General features: G+C 34.4%; 1 protein-coding gene across 1 annotated transcript in view; it reads left to right on the top strand.

Moving 5' to 3' along the window:
• FOXP2 (forkhead box P2) overlaps positions 1-21,974 on the top strand; it is a 553,196-nt gene that overhangs the window by 425,962 nt on the left and 105,260 nt on the right. The window contains exon 7 of the mRNA XM_027574472.2: positions 4,301-4,375. Within this exon, the coding sequence (XP_027430273.1) occupies positions 4,301-4,375 (75 nt within the window). The remainder of the gene's footprint in view (positions 1-4,300; positions 4,376-21,974) is intronic.

Genomic DNA, 21,974 nt, shown 5'->3' on the forward strand with positions numbered 1-21,974 from the left:
ATTTTAACAGTTCTTCCAATCCATGAGCATGGTATATCTTTCCATTTATTTGTGTCATGCTCAATTTCTTTTATCACTGTTATGTAGGTTTCAGAGTGCAGATATTTTACGTCTGTAGTTAAAATATTTTTTGTTCATGTGAAAGAGGCTTTGATTTGTATCATGAAGTCTAATGAGAGACTGAAAGCTATTTGTATGCAGACATAATGCCTTAAGAATTTGTGCATACTTTACAGTGTGTAATAATGCATACATAGTAGGACTTTCATAATATTTTTATTTGAAAAAAATTGAATATTGTTTTGAAGCAGTAATGAGAGTTAATAAATATTAAGTACACAGTTAATAAACAAAGTATATGAGTACCAGTGCTGTTCTAGATACACATTAATGTATTTAATCTTATGATGGTGTTACTTATCATCCCCTGTCTAGAGAGAAGGGCCAAGAGGGGCTAAATAAGTTGTTCAAAGTCACACCACTAATAAGTGTTGAGTCAGGATCTGAACCCCATCAGACTGTCTCAGAGCTAGTATTTTTATTTTCAACACTAAATGACTTACTTTTTATTGTTTTAACAGAAATTACAGTGATCCATATTTAACTAAAGAATGGATTCCTTCTGAAGTTAATATTAAAAGCTCATTCCTGTACACTGTCCTGGCCTTTTCACTGTTAAAAGGTTCTTTGGTGCTTATCTGAAACAGATGCAAACACTTAAAACATCCATTCACATTGTATTTCCCTGCGATTTGCTAGAATATGTCAGGTTGCCTCTAGGAGACCCATTTCTAAATGATTGTATGATTTCATTCGCCTTGCTATTTCTTTACAGACTTGCAACTTCATGAATCTATTGAAGCATGGTTGATCAGAGGTTTTTTAGGCTTTCTTGCCAATATTCTATCACTTTCTGTTGTAGAAAGCTCTAGGACAGCCAGGAGAAGAAGCTGGGTGGGTTTTTCAAAGGTGGGTTTCTTCAACCAAGTCTTTTGGCAAGACATGGTGATGGGCTAAGGGTAGTGCAAAATTTATTCTCACATACTTTTAGGTCCAGGATTTATTAATAAGTTGGTAGTTAAAAGCTTTTGTTTTTCAAATGATTCGCTTTCTTCTGTTATTGTTCTTCAGTAAACTTTAAGGGTTTTGTTTTTTGGGTTTTTTTTAGAGAGAGAGAGACATATAGTGCAGGGGGTGGAGGTGGCAGAAGGAGAGGGAGAGAATCCTAAGCAGACTCCATGCTCAGCACGGAGCCCAACTCAGGGCTCTATCCCATGACCCCAAGATCATGACCTGGGCGAAAATCAAGAGTTGGTCCCTTAACCGACTGAGCCATCCAGGCACCCAGTAAACTTTAAAATTAAGTTAGCTTTCCATTTTCACAAATTTTACTTTTTAACTCTATTTTTATTGCTTACTCAATTGCTTTCTTTTGATTCTTTAAACTATATATATTCTATGATTTTGCATGCAAAGTGACAGGGGCAAAAAAATGTCACTGTGAGTCCTCAGTGTGGGGCAGTCCATATCTCTCTTGTCCCTAAGGATAAACTAATTTAATGTGCTTTATTTCTGTCTGTGTTAATAAGAATGATTTGGCATTGTCAGTCAGCGAGTGTTTTGATTAGTCAGTTTCTGGTTAATAAAAATATGACATTATGATCCTATGGAATCAAAAAAATAATGAAAATTGGGGCACCTGGGTGGCTCATTCGGTTGAGCATCAGACTCTTGATTTTGGCTCAGGTCATGATCTCAGGGTCCTGAGATCAAGCCCTGCATCAGGCTCTGCACTCAACAGAGAGTCTGCTTAAGATTCTCTCCTCCCTCTTCTTCTGTCCCTCTACCCCCTCTCTCTCTCTCTCTCTCTCTAAAATAAATAAATAAATCTTAAAAAAATACAAAATAATGAAAATATACTTTGCACAATGAGAACTTATATTTTAGTGATTCTGAGGGTCTTTCAGAATCTTGCTTCATGTTAAAGTTTATCTCATTATTTATCAATTAAAATCATATTTGGAAAATGTTTGAAAAGCAATTAAAGAAAATACAGTTGGATTATACTTAAATTCATTGAAATCATAGTTCTAAGTCATTTGAGCTGAGAATGGAGAACATTCTCTCTCAACATGAAGCTCCAGGCTGCTTTCATCGCAGAGCTCTAATCTATAGAGAAATGTAGTCAAAATCTCCTTCTTATAATGAAATGCTTCTGATATCCTTAAATAGTCCCTACACCATTTTATTCCATAGCATCTCTTTTGTATTTTTATCACTGTACTTGTACATTATCTGGCAATTTCCTGTTTGTATATTCCTCAAGTGCTGAGACTTACTCCCCTCTGGATCCTCCCTTCTGACCCTGTGATTGAGATGGCAAATCTTCATCACTCCAGTATGTTTGGTAGTATATTGGAGACACGAAGTACAGTATTTTATTTAATTTGGGTGCTCTTGAAAGAGTTTAAGGTGATGTTGCTTATTTATGAAGTTTAGTTTTTAGTATTAAATGTAAATAGTGTCATAGCACCTTTGGAGTTCTGGTGCTGCTCACTTATTTTTGGTCTTATGCAGATGTTGATCTGAGGATTTTTTGTGAGTCTGGTTCATTGCTATGGTTTAGAGTAGCACTTCATTTTTTTAGGATGCTTATGACCTTGTTAAATAGCAGTCCAAAAATCATGTGGCTTGTTTTGATTTTAACCAAAGTTACAGCTGCCTAGCTGTAAAGCAGTCAGTTTCTCTTATTATGACTAGTTCTTCAACTTGTACTGTTTTAAATTGCCTGCAATTAGCATATTTCAACCTTATTTTTAGGTTTAAATTGCAGTGTGAGAGTGTACTCTCCTCTTAGCTAATTAGTGCTATCAAGGAACAGTAGGTTACCTCATTAGTACCATGTGCATTTAATTAAAGAAGAGAAAATTGGAGTTAACCTCATAGTTAATATTTTCACAGAGTGCTACAATGCCAACACCTTCAATTGGAGTCACACCCCTGTGTATCTAATTATGCACTGGTGCCAAATAAGGTTAGCAAGGGTACTACAAGGCTGTTGACAAAATAATTTATATGAAAACGTGTTTGTTGGATTCTGACAGTAAAATATAACTTGAACATTTCCCCCCCACACACACACCCCATAGTCTTCATCTGCCAGCATCAGGTAACGTACTTCTTCATAGGAAATGAAAGGAAAGGACTATTTTGGAAGGCATTTTTCCTGTTTGAATTAATGTTGCTCTTATCTTCCAGAAAATGGCATATAGTCATGTAAAGCATATACAGTCGTTTCTTAAACAGAGACCCTGAACTTCAGATATGTATTTGAAAAGAATTATTTATAAGATGTAATATTTACATGCATCAAACCACTACAAATACTCCCTGACACCCCTACCACATCCCTCCTTGCTTTTCTTCTTTTCTGATATAATTTCCCTGGTGTATCTTATGAATGGGGATCATCCTTTCATATCCTACATGAAGTCTGAGGATGTGTTGTCACATGGTCTATTCAAATGCAGTGTAATCCTTTTGCCCTTCAGACAAAATCTTTGAAATGTCTGATGCTACTTAGGTAAAAAATGACATTCCATGTCATTTATCAATAAATAATCACTTTACTTTTACAGATAAAAATGCAAACTATACATTTGAGTATATAAAGTAGTTCTCAATACAAGTGGCACAAATCAACAGGTTTTAACAGACTGTAGAGTTTGGCTCCATAGTCTCAAATATATATTTAATGGCAATATTTGTGTTATAGTAATGCATGGCTAAGGCAGTTTAAAGAGATTCTTGTGATTATTCTCACATTTCATGACAAGCCAGGATTTATGTTCCATTTGTATTGGTTATAGTTGAGTACAAGTCAATAGTTAGCTTTTTCAAAAAGAGGTAATTAAAGTTTTAAGGGCAAATACCATCCCATACTCTAAAATCACAGTCCCATTTAAATTTTAGGAGTATTCTCTAACGTTGGCCATAATTTTAGGGGCAGTGGGAAATGGGAAGTGAGATTCCTGAGTCAAGGTCATGGTAGACCATGAAATTTTTTGGTTAGTGGTTAATTCGTTATGTTCAAATACTCAACTTTGCATTTGCCAAGTTATTTTTATTTTTTAATTCTATACTGTTATTAACTGTGACACAAAGATGGAATAGTCTCATCTACGTTCACCTACCAAGATAATAATCCAAAAATATTTTTAAATGTTAATGTACATTATTAGCATAAGCCTTAAGATTGGGGCAGGGAGAGCCAACTCCTGATTCTCTTTGTTTAATCTAGGAATTGCTTCCAGAAACAAAATTATGTGTCTGTGGCCACTCTTCTGGTGATGGGCATCCTCACAACACATTTGCAGTAAGTTACACTGGGCAATGAGAAATTCAGCTGCTAAGCACAAAGCCATAGACTCAATACCACAAAGTAGATTATCTGTGATTTTCTATTAGCCACTCCCTTTCATTGATGATGATTAATCAGAGATGATTAATGTTAAGATACCAGTGTAATTAGTTGGTTTTCTGTTACTTCTTGTATTCTCTCTTCAATTATATTTCATCATCTATATACTTCACTGTTTCTGTGAGTTGATGGCATTAAAATTTACCTGAAATATGTAAAGGTATATGGTTGACTCACCACTACACCTTTCTTGAACTTTTAGGAATCATTTGATGAGATAGTGTTGACTTGTAAAAAATAGAGATTATGAATAGATATAATACATATTTACATATTTTAGGGGAAAGTTGCTGTTCCATGTCTGCCAGTTACCATATAAATATGCCAAGGCCTTTTTTTTAAACATATTCTGTCACTAGAGTATAATTTGTGTCTTTAGACTCTAATATTCAATGAAAATTGCTTTCATGACCCAATTCACATACCAGTTAGCCTTGGAAATGAATAACAATCCTGAAGTGGCCATTCAAGAATTTTTAAATAGAGCAACTTCATGTTTCCATTTAGCATGGATACTACCTGTATTCTTAAGGAATCTCTAAATATGTAAGTCATATATTTTCATATATAGAATTTTTGCTTATTTCCTTAAGAATTGAGGTACTTAGTTTCTGGACTAGAGTATTCCTAAATTGGCTCACCCAAAATTTACTTTTAAGATCCTATACATAATATTTCCTGATTTATAATTGATAGAACACATCACAGTTAAGACTTTTATAAATAAAGTGTCTTCCTGAATAAAGAAGAAATTTCTAATTTTATACCTTAGTTTAAAAAAAAGACTTTTCTTGATAAAAATAGTGTGAAATTAATATGGAATGCTATTCTTTGTGGAAAATATACAAACATAAAGCATTTTAAAAAATGTTTGATGCAAAACAAAAACAGTGGAAACAACATAACATAAACTATTTTATGGAAATAGTGAATGCAGAGAATTGGTAATGAATTTTGTACATTAAAACAGGTGTCTCAATGATCTAAAGTTACCTAGTTTGGGTTTCATTCATTTTAATCCTACAGTGTTTGCCCCTCCTGAACTTTCTTGGAAATAATAATATCTGGAAAAAATGCCAAAAATTAAAAAGCAGTGGTAAGTTTTGCTGAAATGATGTAAATTTCTGTGAAAGACTAAATTAATCTTCTAACTATTCTCTCTATGTTTTGAAGGAAGATAAATTTAAGATGAACTTCAAAAATAACTGTATACTTATTAATAAAGATTCATCCAAAAATATACTTTAAGAAAATAGTGCATTAAAAATGGAAAAGACAGTATTTCTAATTGGTAACACTTTTTCTAAAATAATCCCAATGGAAAAATTGTTTTCATTAGATTGAAGAGTGAGCTGACTGAACTACTAGTAATGTTTGTTCTTTATCTAAAACTACTTCTACAAGTTAAAAAAAAAACATTTTCTATTCTACTGACATAAGAATAAATCTATAGCATCAGATCTTTATATTTTCACTGACATATTTTCAGAATGAAAACAAACCACAGAGAAATTAAATGACTTACCAGAGGCCATTTAATTCCTCAATAGCAAGGCTGAATTTATAACCCAAGTCTGTGATCATCAGTGTATTGGTCTTTCCAAGGATATGCCAGATTGTTCGTGGTTGCCTTGAGGGCTCTGTTGAATAGGAGTGTAAAGTTGTTCTATGTGTCAAGACTGTGGTTAGTATCTAAGACAGAAAGACTACCAAGATAAATTAGTGAGGTCTGCTGTGGCTGATAGGCAGAGGGAGTATGGAAGTGCATAGACCAGGTATTTGCCATCCATATGGTGCACCAAACTTAATACTTCAAATCAGTCACTGAGTGACTCTGCAAATGATGCCTCCTGACTTCACGACACTAGGGAAACACTAAATATTAAGTAGGTGTTTTTCTTTTATTGACTACATTAGCTATAACCTTTCTGCAAGCTAAAATGGCTACATAGTGGGATTTAAAATCAAGTTGCAAACTAAAGCAAATGATATCTGTTATTCATAGTTGACAATGTCTGTGCAATGGACATAGATCTCTTTTTAGTATTTAGTAAATTTCATAAGTACCAATACTCTGGGGTGATACTTAACTAAATTCTGGAGTACCATAAGATAACTGGTAGGCTGAAAGGAAGAAGGGTGTAGAAAGTATGCATACAGGTCTCTAAAGCCAGCCACATTCCTTTATAATCTATTTAACTGAAATGTGTAATAAATTGTGAATCACTGTAATAATTCTAAAAATTCATATATCCCTGTCAGTGGATTAATTTAATATCACACATATTACTTCCATGGTTGATCCACCTTCACAAATAAAAAGCCAAAATTTTCAGGCAAATGTTCCAAATTGGCAGATGAAAATACTTTTTACTTCCTCCCCCTTAACTTCAGAAATATAAATCCTCCAAGTTTATTAAAAAGCTGGAAATAAAGTACCATAAATTTCAGAGAAAACTACTTGCAATTACCAAAGGTAGGTTAAAGCTCAAATTACCTTAAAGAAATAAGTAATATTACCTATTTGATACTAAACTGATGTCAGAAGCTCCCCATCCCCACCATCCTCTCCCAGGCATTTCTTCCATCCAGTTCCCAACAAAAGAAGTGATAAAAATATATTTCAGAGAAGCATTTTCTGGTGTTTTAGTATGCAAGTAGCCATCAGATGTTAGCTATCATCTGAGTATTGTGCTTCTTTATTTGCACATTGTTGAACCTTAGTGATACTTTTATATATCCACTTATAGATTATATTTATTGTGCCTCTACTAATTTATTGCAATACTGGGGAGTAATTGTACTCACTTATATCATCCTTACCTGAAAATTATAATCTTAAGTTCTATCTACCTGTTGTGTTTCAAAAGAAATGTTTGATCTCCATAGGTTGTATGTTTAACATTCTAAGAATAATGACATAAAATCCTTATTGTAACTTTGAATTTTATAGGGAAAAGCATTAAGTTCTGACTTTAAAGGAAAGAGTATGAGTGTAAGAGAGCTTCTTTGTGAGAGATTACTCTTCAATACTTCCTTTTCACACTCAGTTTTTTTTTTCAAATGGTATATATTTAACTCTAATCTGGAAAAATCTTCACTTATTTTACTTTTCTTTCAAACATTGGTAATAAGATAGATGCCTTTTTTCCCCTCCTGATATATCAAACAGCTTTATGAATGGCTGACTGTCGAGAGCCTGAATTTGCTTCCCTACCACACAATAGTAACCCAAGTTCACTCCCCAATAACTAGACCTTGTTGACACCTCATCTGTCTGAATGGCCTCATTAACACCTACCTGCAGATAATCTTATTGTTAGTTTTGCCTACAGGTTTTTACACCTAAGTGAATACTATTTTACATAGGATTCTGCCTGTTAGCTCCGAATGCTAAGGTAATTAAGTTGAATGCTTGGAGTCTTTGTCTTTTGGGTATTATTTTCAAAACATTTAGCATTGGGTCAAATGAGTATTTTGATGAATAAAACTTGTTGGACCTATAAAACCAAAAATGAAACTTGCTGGCCTTGGTCCAGTTCATTTATAACCCATTTAAATTACATTGCATTGACCACATTGAATCTCTCCCTCCACAGATTCTTATTCTGTTGTGATTGGCTCCTGAATGTTTCATTTCAAGGAGAATTGTGGATTGGAGGAAATAAGAGAAAGAGGAGGGTGACAGTCTTTAAGAATCTCTTATTTTCTATCCAAATTCATCTCTCTTTTTAGTCTTTACATGAATTCTACCCCGCAGCAAATCATCTATCCCATGGGCTCTGGAATCAGCTTTCTAGACGGAATATTGGACAAATTACTTACCTTTTGTAGCCTCATGCTCTCAATCTATAAAATTAGGATAATATCTACCTTATAGGGTGGTAATGGGGATTAAATTTTATAACTGTAAAGTACTTACCTGATGACTAACACGTAGGAAATGTGCACTAGATATTCAAGTCAGTTGCTATAGTAGCCATCAATATACTCTTGGTTGGACTAAAGAGGCAATTCTGTTTGATGTAAATTTAAGTACATATTTGGTATTAACACTAAATAAGAAGCATTAGGCATTGGATGCCTGGGTGGCTCAGTTGGTTAAGCGACTGCCTTCGGCTTAGGTCATGATCCTGGAGTCCTGGGATCGAGTCCCACATCGGGCTCCCTGCTCAGCGGGGAGTCTCCTTCTCCCTCTGACTCTCTTCCCTCTTGTGCTCTCTGTCTCTCACTCTCTCTCTCTCAAATAAATAAATAAAATCTATAAAAAAAAAGAAGCATTAGGCATTACACCTTGAATCATGACTAGGACAGATGGAAATGTTCCTTAATGAGAGGAAAGTCTTTATACTCATTAATTTATGTTAAACCCTGACTTATTCACTCACAAAAATCAGTGTTATCCAAATGTTTTCCGATTTGTTAAGTGGAAGATAGCTAAGTGGAAGAGAAAGAATCCTTCCTCACCAGATCTAAATGATGTCCTTCTGGCAGCCGAGGAAAATTGTTGCCAAAGAATGTTAGAAAAAGTGATTGTACCCCTAATTGTGTGTATCCAGCCAGAGCACACCAAGATACGAAGTCAGGAGATACATGGGGCAGTGCCAGATTACCTCCAGTGTTTTCTTCCTTCTCTATTATAAATTTATTAGCATAGATGAACCAAGAGTTAAAGATAAATTACTACTGATTGGTAGTATTGACAATTTTAACTAACATGCTATAGACAGTTAACCAGGGATACTATTGTAGTACCTTTTTTAGAGTCCTTCCTATAAACCCCAGATTTAACTTTTCACTATTAGTGTAAAGTTGTAGTAGTGTAAACTTGAATTTATTATGAAGCAGTACAAATTAGATTTGTTAATTGATCGTGTTCATTTTGAGTAGTTTTTATTTGAAGTCCTTTGGTATGAAATAGGCCTTAAGATAACCAAATATTTCAGACCCTTACTGTACAGCTGATTTTGTTAATGCCATAGAGTTATAATATAGTGACCATGTTCAGGGATACTGTTAAAAAATTTCCAGAATGGAAATTTGTTCCAGATTGTTCTATTTCTATTCAGAAATAGAACAAAGATTTCTGTTTTTTAAAACCTTGGTTGACATCTGTATGCAACTTCTTGATTAATCTTTTTCTTTCCAAGTGTAATTCAAAATATTAATAATTATCTTTACACACCTCACTCAGCTGGGATGTAGCTCCCTGAACTCAGTTCATTCTAGACACCTCTCCTGAGTGATTGCCTCTCACCTTCTATTTTATTTCAATATTTGAGATTGCAATGAATTCTCTTGATGTTGGTTCCAAGAAGGACCAGTAGCAGAGCTTTTTCAATGGAGGCTCCTCTTTGAAATTTATAATGAATAATTTACTCCCCTTGATGATTCACCAAAGCATTAGTATGGCAGAAATCAGGGGCTGATGAAAGGATTATTTATTTAGTTATGTGGTTTTGTTGTTGTTAATATATTTTTCATCAACTAAATTGATACACACACTAGAATATGTATGTGACAATAATGTGAATTTATGGTGCCCATTCAGATAGACTATTTTTCCTTTCACATTTTAAAGTTATTTGTAATGAGCTATTAGTGTAGTCTCTACAGATATGAAATATAATCTGCACTAACTTCTAACTGTTCACTCTATAGTTCTTGCACATTTCTAAAGACTTATAAAATGTATATTCCATATTTATTATTTGTATTTCTGTTCCTTGTATATTTCTATATCATCTTATTTTAGCATAATAATCACAAGGCACAAAAAAACAAGTCATCCTTGTGTATAAATCTTCATGACTCATGAGTGTGCGTGCGCACACACACACACACACACACACACACATCCATGCATATATGTATACATATCTAAATGACCAATTATGTAAAAGAATGTGTATGTGCTTTTATTGAATTCTATATGCTATTCATTTTTGTTCTCTTCTTTTGAAGTTAAATTTTTTATGTTTGTAATTTTCATTAGTCAAATGAATCATTTGTTATGCATAGGATTAACAGATTATAGACATCAAATTTTTATCACTGGCACCATTCATGCTACAATGTATTTACTTCAAAAATATTTCCAAATAACTGGATTTTTCATGTAATTTTAATACATAGGATGTCATGTTAAGCAGCATATAATTCCCGTTGACATTAAGACTTAAACCTAAAACTGCATGCTGTACTTTAAATCTTGAGTCAGTGGAGTTCAGAAAGCTTACATTATCAGAGTTCTGTCATGCTATAATCATATAATGATTCATATAACTTAGATGAAATTGCACATGCTTACTTCCAATTAATCATATCCTTTATCATAATGATAATTTTGGTGCTAGTAAATTCACCTTAGTGGTAAGATAAAGAATAAAGTCTTATACCAAGTTAAAGATTTCAAGATGGAACTTCTGTCATATTTAACATTAAAAAACAACATGAAATGCTTAGGCTCTTGCAACCATGTTCCCAAGCTTTTTCCTGAAGTTGTGCTTACCATTCCAACAGATATTTCTCCTGTTCTCTCTTAAGAGAGATAGGATGAGATATTTTGTAATATTGGCAGAAGCAATCTACCTTTCAAATCCAGAGTAGTAGTTATAACATCACACTCCGGAATACATAGGCTGTATATTTAGTATTTTCAGAGTAACAATATAATACTTTAATTTTAATTTAGAATTTTATATGTAAAATATTTAGTCTGGCTAAAACAGACAATATAGAATAGGAATAAGAGACTATGAGAGTTGTCATTTAAGTATTCTTTAAGTAAGAGTATCTTAAGAGATATCACACTGAAGGGAAGGTATCAGGTAAATATCAGATAAATTCTCATTAAATTAAGCATAATTCATAAATTCACATTGTGTAATTTTAGGGGGAAGTGTTGACAAAATTATGTCATTAAAATTTGATAAACAAGCTTAAATTTTCCTACAGGATCATATATGCATACCTAGTGAATATTTTGCTGATGAATAGATAATACAAAGTTGAAATAAAGAAATAAAATGATATGAGGAACAAGTACACTATTGTTTTATCTCTATTTCTCCCTAAATCAAGTTGCGTATCTCATATACTCATTTAAGGCTGGCAAATATACTTTTTTGCATGCCTGCCTTTGTCTCTTTATATATGATCTGAATAGTTACTTTGCTGTATTAGAAGGGTTGTGCCCTGTTACTGCATTGCCAAAATAGAGAGAAAGGAGATGTGTACCCAGCACGTATTTCCATCCTCTATGGACTGATAGAATATTATAGCTAAAAGGAGCCCTATGTTTCATCTAATTCAAATACTTTATTTTACAGTTGAGAAAACAGTGAGAAAGAATCTAAGTGACTCCCCTAATATATCTCCATTATTCATGGAATTCAAAGGGGAGTTTATTGATGACCTGGTAATTCTTTAGTCTTAAGCCATGGTTCATATCTATTAATTTTCACAGATTCTGTATTTTAACTTTAATTCTATATATAAGAAAATCATTCAGTTTTTCCAAATGTTGCTAATTGCATTTACCTATGAAAAGATTTCAAAAACCAGATAGATTTTATGATCACTTTTGAAATTACCATACATATTACTTGACTATTTGCAGTTTGTTGAGAACACGTTTAAGGTCTCAGTCAGATCTATGAGATAATTTTATTTATAGGGTGAGATTTTAGAAAAAGAACAATCCAAGGATTTTCAGTGATTCCCCCAGAAACATGATTTCATGAAATCCAAGACTGTTGATTTTTTGCTTATAATCTTTTAATAGGATTTCAACTAGAAAAAAAAAACATGAAACCCTTACCTTGGTGTACAGGGCATTCCAAAGTTAGTTCCTAATGTTTAAAGGAATAAACTTAATGGTTAACAAAATCTTAATTCTTTACAATCATTTTATCTTTATTTAGACTATACATCCAACCAAGATCAGTTGCTCCGTCAAGATGACCAAATAGATTTCCCTCAACTTTTTAGATTGTCTGTTGACTCTCTCCCAGATAAATATTATGTCTTAACAATTGAGAAAAAGTGTTTAGTAGGTCTGTTATTCCATCATGATCTTAAAATACAAATGAAAGAAGACAAGACAATACTTTAAGTATGATATTGAAATATCAAACATTTAAATAGGTAAAGCTCAGAATGGATGCTTGAATTCATCAGACTAAAATGCTATGTCTGTAACATACAACTTTGATCCTGTAAAATATATTCATAGCACTCACAGAAATGAGTATAAAGTTTGAATTCTGTTTAAACATTATGGTTCTAGAAAAGTCTTACAAGTACCTGGAACAATCAGTTCCACCATTTTAAATTAGTACATACTATTTTTTAAATTGATATCATCATAAGATAAATAATTGTTCCTATTCTTCTTTCTCATAACTTGTAAACAGTCTTCGATGGCTGCCCACTGTCTGCTCTATAAAGCTTTACAAATCTTAGCCTTTCAGTCATGTACTTCCCCAAAACTGGGCTTTTTCTTTCCCAAACTTATCCCCTATTATTTCATAAACAAAAACATTGGGTCCTGACTGATATACCTATATGTATGTCCCAAACATATACAATATTCCTTTTTTTCTATTCCTTTTCTTATGTTATTATCACTTTGTGTCATCCTCTCTGCTCTTTCTGCTTATCAAATTCCACTGGTTATAAAAGCCCAGTTCAATACTATCCCACATGAATGCTTTTTCACCAATGCAGTCCACACTGATTAATCCCTCTTTTGATCTTGTTATCCAATCCATGTTTTGGAATTTTTCTTAGCCCTGTGATATGGTTCCATTCAACACATACTCACTGAACACATACTATGTATAACTCACAATGATACAAAAATTTTCAGCAAAATAATGAGTAATCACCTGCATCTGAGAAGTGTAGGTCATGAAGATGGGAAATATGTAATATAGGCCTCAAAAAAAAAAGCAAGTTGTAAAGATAGACTTAATCACTGTACTGAGGAATTAAGGACAGGTAGATGGAAGAGATTTATTTGAGGTGAAGTTTTGGAAAAAAAAACACAAATTCATCACACTAAAAGTGTAGAGAATATTCTAGGCATTGGGAACAGATTAAGCAGATTTACAGAAGAGAGAAAAGAAAAGGATGGGTAGTTTTCAAAATGTAGCCTTGTGTATTGTATCTGAGAAATTGGAGAATGTTTCGGGAAAAGTTGGCTTATGTAGTCTTTAAATATATGGACCAAGGCCAAAATTTGAAGTTTTGAATTTTTAAAGAACTTTAAATATTCTGGAAGATTTTGAGCAAAGTAGTGAATGTAACATAACCAGACTATCCTATTTAAAAATATCCTTAGGAACATTAGGAAGAAGTGATTGAACTAGAAAAAGATTGGAATCTGTATATCTAGGCTAAAGGATGCTGTCCAAAAAAATAATAATGGTAATCTTAACTAGAGAAGGACAGGGAAAGAAATTAAGAGGACAGATTTAAGGGAGAATACAATTGTAAAAGGTATGTTAATAATTAGAGAAACAGAAAATAATCTGTGCCTGGACATTTGTATTTGTTTTGACTGTGAACCTGGTGATATCTAGAACCCAGAAAGAATAGTAGGTTCGATGGTAGGCAGAAAAAGGTGAGAAGTGATAAAAGTGTTGTTTGAGAAGTATGTTTGCATTGCCAGTGGGATATCCGTGTTCAGCAGGCAGTTGGCGATGAGTTGGAAATGATGACTTTTTGGAAGTCATATCAAATGCAGTTGACCAGAGTCCATTATTTTGAAGGAGACTGTAAAGAGGAAGACAACCACAAATAAGCCACAAGCCATGACTTTGACTAAGGGAAAAAAGAAGAACCAGTAAAGGATGTGAATCCATAAGACAGCAGAGAACTAGGAGCCAGGAGTCAATGGACAACAGAAGAGATTTTTAACAAGCTAAGAGATTGTTAAAAACATTATTACAGATGGAAGGGTGGTTTTAAAACGAGGATGAGACATGAAGCAGGTTATAGATTTGGCAAGAGTGTTTTCCAACAGAACATAGTCGAGGACTTGCATGGCAACTGAAGGAGTTCACACAGAAGTGATACACGTGTGTATACACTGGTCCTTTGGGGAAAATGCTGATTAAAAGGGAGATAATACGATGGGGCTTGAGAGGGAGCAGGACCGAGGAAAGGTCTTGAGGGGAGGAGACAGTGGAGATGAAAAGATTAAAAGTGAAAGAAGAGTAAAAAGTTGAAACAAGGAATGAAAGATGATGAGGGGAGACTGCCAGCATCCAGGGCACAGATGAATGTAGTTCTTTAAAGGGAATAGAAACCCACTTTCATCGGAATTGAATGGAAATTTGAGGTTGAGTAAACTCATAGCTGGGTTTTTACCTCTTTTACATTATTTGTTAAATCTGTTTATGCCTTGTGACTATCACTGTGTCCCTCTCCCCCATGTCGTGTTGTCTACATTTGAACTTCGTATCACCTCTTAGGGGTTCCTATTTCTATGACAAACGGTACAAAAGAAGGGAAGGGTATATTCATGGTTGCTAAAATTTTCTAGTTATGATAGCTTTACTCTGACCATATTTGTTATACGTTGGGATATTATCAGCCAAAAGAATAGCTACTCATTAGAGTTTAAACTTAGCAGTGATTTTCTCATGAGACTAATAGCATAGTCACAAGATGAGTGTTCTTTCCTGTCTCTCAGAAATTTCAGATGGATTAATATACATCTGAAGAATATTAATTATTTTATGAAACATTTAGATACATGAAGCTTTTGAACTTTTTAAGTAATTGGTTAATTTTTAGTAATTAATAAAATAAAGCTTTTCACTTTTTAGAAAACCTTTTAGTGAAAGCAGAACTTGCAACCAGAATGAAATATATGCAGAAATATTATGATAGTCTTTTCTTTCACTGTATTGACAGTATTAATTTTAAGAACAACCCAATAACTCAACCACTGAAATTGCCCTTAGACATACATGTAATTGCTTAATTCTGCACTTAGTACTACACAATTTGGACACAAAGGTATGACAGGGTAACATATCCTTAAACAAAAAACCTTTTTGTTCATAAAATCAGAACTAAAGCATAAGGAAAACTAAGAAAGAGACAAGGACCTTGCTTTTGGAGCCTTTTACAGCAGCTGATATTTCTGCTTTACGAAGTAGACCTTAAATAGAATTTCAGGAATTGGTGATAAACAGTTGGAAGTGTCATCTCCCCAAATGATTCCATGACTTCTGACCAAGAAGTTCCTACATCATTGCTGCTGAAAATAATTCTTTTTAACATGCTGACAAAAATCCTTTTCCTTTTTTTAATGTTTCAGTTCTCTGCTAAGCCAATTTATTGAAGCTCTCCAAACTGAATTAAACTGTTTTTTTCTGTTTTGCCTTTACTGGGGTTTTGGTGAAAGTATTGACTATGTCAGGTTTTATGAGACAGAATCATAATGTGGTCTCTCTGGCAGAAGCCCACCCTTTAAGGCATAACCACACTTTGCAGTAATTTTGGTTTTCTGGTGTTTTTTTTTAAGATTTATTTATTTTATTTGTGCAAGCAGGGGGGTGCGGGGAGGGAGTACAGAAGGAGAGAAGCAGACTCCTCGCTGAGTGGGGAGCCCCATGGGGCTCCATCTCAAGACCCTGAGATCATGACCTGAGCTGTAACCAAGAATGGGATGCTCAACCGACTGTGTCACCCAGGCGCTGCTGCAGTAGTTTTTATTATGGCTATTTACATATATTTTTTTCTATTGAGGAAACTGACTTAACTGAGAAGTAAAATAATCTACTTAGAGTCACGTTTTAGCAAATGATTAAGCCAAGATTCAAATTGAGGTCTGTCTGACTCGAAGATCTCTCTCTCCGTTTTGTTACACCACCTGTGGCTTTTTCTGGGGGTTTTAATTACCCTACAAACATCATTTAGAAGGAAGCTCCCCCCACCCCCCCACATTAGAAGAGTGCCTGAATATTTGAATCCTATTAGCTGCCTTGGACACTTTGACTTCGCTTTTCTCCACCTCCTGTAAACCAGGGATTTTCAGCTCCACCCACTTCAGACAAGAACACAAAAAAGATTTGACAGTCTTTAGGCACCATTCCAACTCACGCTCTCAAAATTTGATTGTTTTTTTTTTTCAATTCTGAAACTTTCTATTTTTCTTCTATTAGTTTACATTTCCTTATCTTTCTTAAACCAACACTGTACTCTCATTAAATCTTCTATTCTCATTAAGTCTTTTCTGTTTGACAGTTGAAACACTTATTCGGCATTCTTGAAACTGCTATTTTTCTAAGATCTCCCTCTCCTGCCATGTCTTGTTACTCCCTATTTTTAACTGACTCTCAAAAATAATCAAAATAGTCACTCTGCCCTAAATATCCCCAAGCCTTTCCCACCTCTATGCCTTTGACCCCTCAAGTCTCTCGGTCCTCTCTGCTACCCGGGGTGGTAGAGTTCATAGAATCCAAATCATGTCCCAACAAAGGCAGTTTCAAGTTGCTACATAAAATCCGTATGGAATGGAAAGCTGTTTTCACCTTTTTCTCTTCTACATTCTGATTACTTTGGGGAAAATAATTTCATTTTCCCATTCTACATAACAAGAAATGTACAAAAGTATCTGGCATATAGTGAGTACTTTAAAGGGTAATCTTTTGTTTTGCTTCTGTGGAATTTTGTTTTCTTTTGTCATTTATACTGCTTAGTCTAAATATCTCTACATAGAATCAGGAAGGAAGTACCATTTTTTAGTGTAAACATAATGGTAAGCAATATTCAATTTTTTTCTTCCAATTTTTTCTTCTGATGGTAGTTTTTCTTACTGATCAAGACAAATTTCTTTTTTTTTAAAGATTTTATTTATTTATTTGTCAGAGAGAGAGAGAGAACACAAGTAGGCAGAGCGGCAGGCAGAGTGAAAGGGAGAAGCAGGCCTCCCACTGAGGAAGGAGCCTGACATGGGACTCCATCCCAGGACCTGGGATCATGGCCTGAGCCAAAGGCAGCCACTTAACCAACTGAGCCACCCAGGCACCCCAAGAAAAATTTCTGAAGTATGTAAATATTGTTGGAAATAGTGAGACATTAAAGAATGCCGAGAGTTTTTGTTAAGTTTACTAGGTTTTTTTTTTTTTAAGATTTTTTATTTATTTATTTATTTATTTATTTATTTGAGAGAAGCAGAGAGCAACAGAGAGCATGAGCAGGGAGGAGAGAGAGAAACAGGCTCCCCACCGAGCAGGGAGCCCAACGTGGGGCTCAATCCCAGGAACCCGGGATCACGACCTGAGCCGAAGGCAGACGCCCAACCGACTGAGCCACCCAGGCGCCCCAATTTTACTAGTTTTTAAATCAGTGTTTTGAACTTAGGTAAGCCATCTGGCCAGTTTTCTGAGTCTTGCCCCAAATAAGAGATTTATTATTTTCAGTGTATATCTACCAACTGCTCCGAATGGTTCTGAGGATTAGTCAAGATTTAGAAACACTTATTTAAGGGCCTCTCCACACAATGTGTTCCGTGGGCCAGGATCATTACCTGGGAATTTGTTAGAAATGCAAACTCTTGGGCCCCACCCCAGACCTACTGAATCACAGTCCGCATTTTAACAAGATCTTTAGCCAATTTATATGTTCATTAAAGATTAAGAAGCACTGTTCTAAAGCACAACTTTCAGAAAATGAATATTCTGAAATACATATATACACACACACAAATACTATAAGATAGTGTGCAGATGCATTTATAATTTTTTTTTAAGAGAGAGGAGGGGGCGGGCCAGAGGGAGAGGGAAAGAGAGAATCTTAAGCAGGCTCCACACCCAGTGCAGAGCCCTATGCGGGGCTCCATCTCACAACCCTGAGACCATGACCTGAGCCAAAATCAAGAGTCGGCTGCTTAACTGACTGAGCCACCCAGGCGCCCCCAGATGCATTTATAATTTAAAGAAATATTTGGGATCCTTATAGCTAGGGCTAATGTTTAATATAATAATTAAAAGTCTGGGGAAAACAATTTTATGCTCTGTGATTATATTTAACAGGTTTAGATATTTATTTTGCTGTTTTGTATGCATGTGGGAAAGACAAAGCTGTGTCTGCACAAACCAATTGTGTTGAGTAAATTGAGTTTAAAAGTAAGATTATTTCAGTAATATAATACGTCTGGAGTTTTGTCGGCAAAATGCTACTAACTTGCTTGACTGAATTTTTCACCTGGTAACTTGTGTACATCAGATGGATACAGTGGTTAAACTGAAGGTTTACTTACATTATGATGTTAAAAAATTTGTATATCACTTAATATCAAATACATCCTGTAAGTATTTCAGGAGTAAAAAGATTATTTGTGGGATATATGGAGGATAAAGAGATTTACTATAGTGTGGGTTATTGAAAGTATTTTTAGTGATGTTTACTCTTCTATGAAGATTCCATTTATAAAACCTTATTATCATTTGTTAAATGACACTACACAGAATGCTTGATGACTTTAATTCATACATTAAATATGCACATATATTTAACAATATTTGCATCTTATAATACATTTAATAATGACTTGTCATAGTGTTACTTATTAACCATTTCTTTGACTTTAATATTTGTAAAATAAATAAAGTGCTTCTATATGTTATATTAATTTAAATTATTTGTTTCTTAATCCTGGAATGGTGATGTATATATCAGTATTTGAGTGGATGTGTTTCCATTTTAACTGAGATTTTGGAAGAAAGCTTTCCCCCAGAACAGTCTATTAGGATGTCAAAATTCCAAACAATATAGTTCATGTTCTTATTCTTCTACATATGCTTAAATATATTTCTAACAACATATTATTTCCTATAAACAATTTTTCTTGAGTTAGCACAAAATGTCTTCATATTGCAATGCATTTGTAAATCATAGTTCATATTAGTAAAAGTTTTTGTAACAAAGTACTACTAGTACTAGTATTATATTAAAGCCTAATTAATCATTACTATGTAAAGGCTGAGTTTAGTAGGCACTCATTATTTAAATCATAATAAAAATTTAGATTTTTCATTATTCTCACCAAGTTCCAGGTATAATTGTTCAAATGAGCCAACTTTAAACACACAAAACCATAGTATTTCTTAAAATTGTGGCTAATTCAGTTTGGGTTACATTGATTGTCAGTATTTTCAGCATGTGAATAAAATACTTGAGAAAGGGCATAGAAGGGTAGAAATTTGGAAGTATTCCCTAAATGTGAATAGGAAGAGGAAATGATTCTCTTACTAGTTATCCAATAGTTTCTCAAAGTTCAAGTCAAATGCTAATTTGGTGAACATGAGATAATAAAATCCACCATTCTTGATGTCTTATTGATGATTTTGAAGTTCTCATACTCATTTTATTTATTTATTTATTTTTAGTATTTTATTTATTTATTTGACAGAGGGACACAGCGAGAACAGGAACACAAGCAGGGGGAGTGGGAGAGGGAGAAGCAGGCTTCCTGCCAAGCAGGGAGCCCGATGTGGGGCTCGATCCCAGGACCCTGGGATCATGACCTGAACTAAACGCAGATGCTTAACTACTGAGCCACCCAGATGCCCCATTTCATCCTCATTTTAAAATGTCCAATATTTATTTTAAATTCATTCAGTTTTTGAACTAGTCTGAGCCCCATAGTTGAATTATATTTTTTAAAAAAATACTTTAAAGGAATTAAGTAATTCCTGCACAATATTTAAAAAGTATATATGAAATGGTCAAAAACATTAAGAAATGTCTCTCCTCCTCCAGCCCCAGAAGAATCTTTTATAGTTTTATAGTTTCTTTCTTTCTTTCCTTTTGTTTTATTTTGTTTTTGTGTATGTGTGTTTTGCTCTTGAATATAGAAAGTGAAACACTCAAGAAACTTATAAGTCATATTTTCCCCAAGACGTTGCTCTCTGGGATCTAAAGGGAATTGCTTTTCTGTAACATATGCCAATAAGCAGGTGGTTAGTTACTGCTTTAAATTTGTCATTAGAAAAATTTCCAAGTATACTGAATATATGCTAGTATTTGTGCCTGTTCATGAAATAAAAAGGAGTCCTGAATGTTCCTCTTAAGTAGGACATTTTGGCTTGGCTATCTCCATATACAAACTTAAACTGAATTCAAGCAATGTCGTTTTTGCCCCCAAGTGATTGGTTGTTTCCTCTGAACTCCTGTAGCATTTATATATTAAACATACTACTTCTGTTTCTTTTTTTTTTAAAGATTTTATTTATTTGAGAGAGAGAGAATGAGAGATAGAGAGCATGAGAGGGAAGAGGGTCAGAGGGAGAAGCAGACTCCCTGCTGAGCAGGGAGCCTGATGTGGGACTCAATCCCAGGACTCCAGAATCATGACCTGAGCCGAAGGCAGTCACTTAACCAACTGAGCCACCCAGGCGCCCCTCTACTTCTGTTTCTTGATTTATCAAAAATAGGTAGAATATGTTGACTCCTTGCTATAAAGATTAGAAATTTAGGGGCCGCCTGGGTGTCTCAGTTGGTTAAGTGTCTACCTTCAGCTCAGGTCATGATCCCAGGGTCCTGGTCCTGGGATTGAGCCCCGCGTTGGGCTCCCCGCTCGGCGGGAAGCCTGCTTTTCCCTCTCCCACACCCCCTGCTTGTGTTCCCTCTCTTGCTGTCTCTGTCAAATAAATAAAATCCTTAAAAAAAAAAAGAAATTTAGGAATTTTTCACCACCAACACTTTTGCTAATTCTGTAGTTTTGAGCTCTTCTAGTGGTTATCTTTATTACTCAAATAATAAACTTTAATATCTATTTTTTTCTATATTGATTCTGTGCTAAAAATGATGGCTCTTAAAAAGAAACAGCTAGCAAGCTATTTTTGTTTTACTTTATGGAACCAATAAATATTTCTGAAGATACAAATTAGAAGGTTCATAAAACTTCCTTCTGTTCTCTGAATCATCTGATCTCTTGAGACATGTTACATTTGTTCATCTTTTTCATTTTTTTATACTATTGGTTTTCTTCAAATGTCTGATGTTTTTAGTTGTTGGTTCAATATATGAATGAGGCTGATTAATAATAAGATTAATAGCTGGGGTAATTTTTTGCACGGTTGCGTAGGTTTCTTTCAACAATAGGCTTCTCCCTCAAATGGGAGTGTGTTGGCAGGCAGGCTTCACTTTAGGACTGAGTCAACCAATTGGCACCATTGCCAAAGCTAAGACAGTTACTTTGGCATGACTGACTTAACTTGCAAGTCTGTAATTGAAGCTGGGAGTTATCTCTAAACTCTGCTCTGCTTATCTTTTGCATTCCTACACCCATATTGGGTGCTTTCTCTAGAGGGATGTTTTGTTTTCTTAGTCTAATAATGCACTTCTCACTTTATCCCAGGGGCAAAAGCCGTTTGTGTGAGAAGCCTGCTCTAAGACTTGGAGAGGATATGAGAGGAGGTAGCTAGCTGTTTTATAGGCCTGCCCATTCTGTTTTGTTGTTGTTGTTGTG

The sequence above is a fragment of the Zalophus californianus genome, chromosome 12 (genome assembly GCF_009762305.2).
Source record: "Zalophus californianus isolate mZalCal1 chromosome 12, mZalCal1.pri.v2, whole genome shotgun sequence".
Classification (NCBI taxonomy): domain Eukaryota; kingdom Metazoa; phylum Chordata; class Mammalia; order Carnivora; family Otariidae; genus Zalophus; species Zalophus californianus.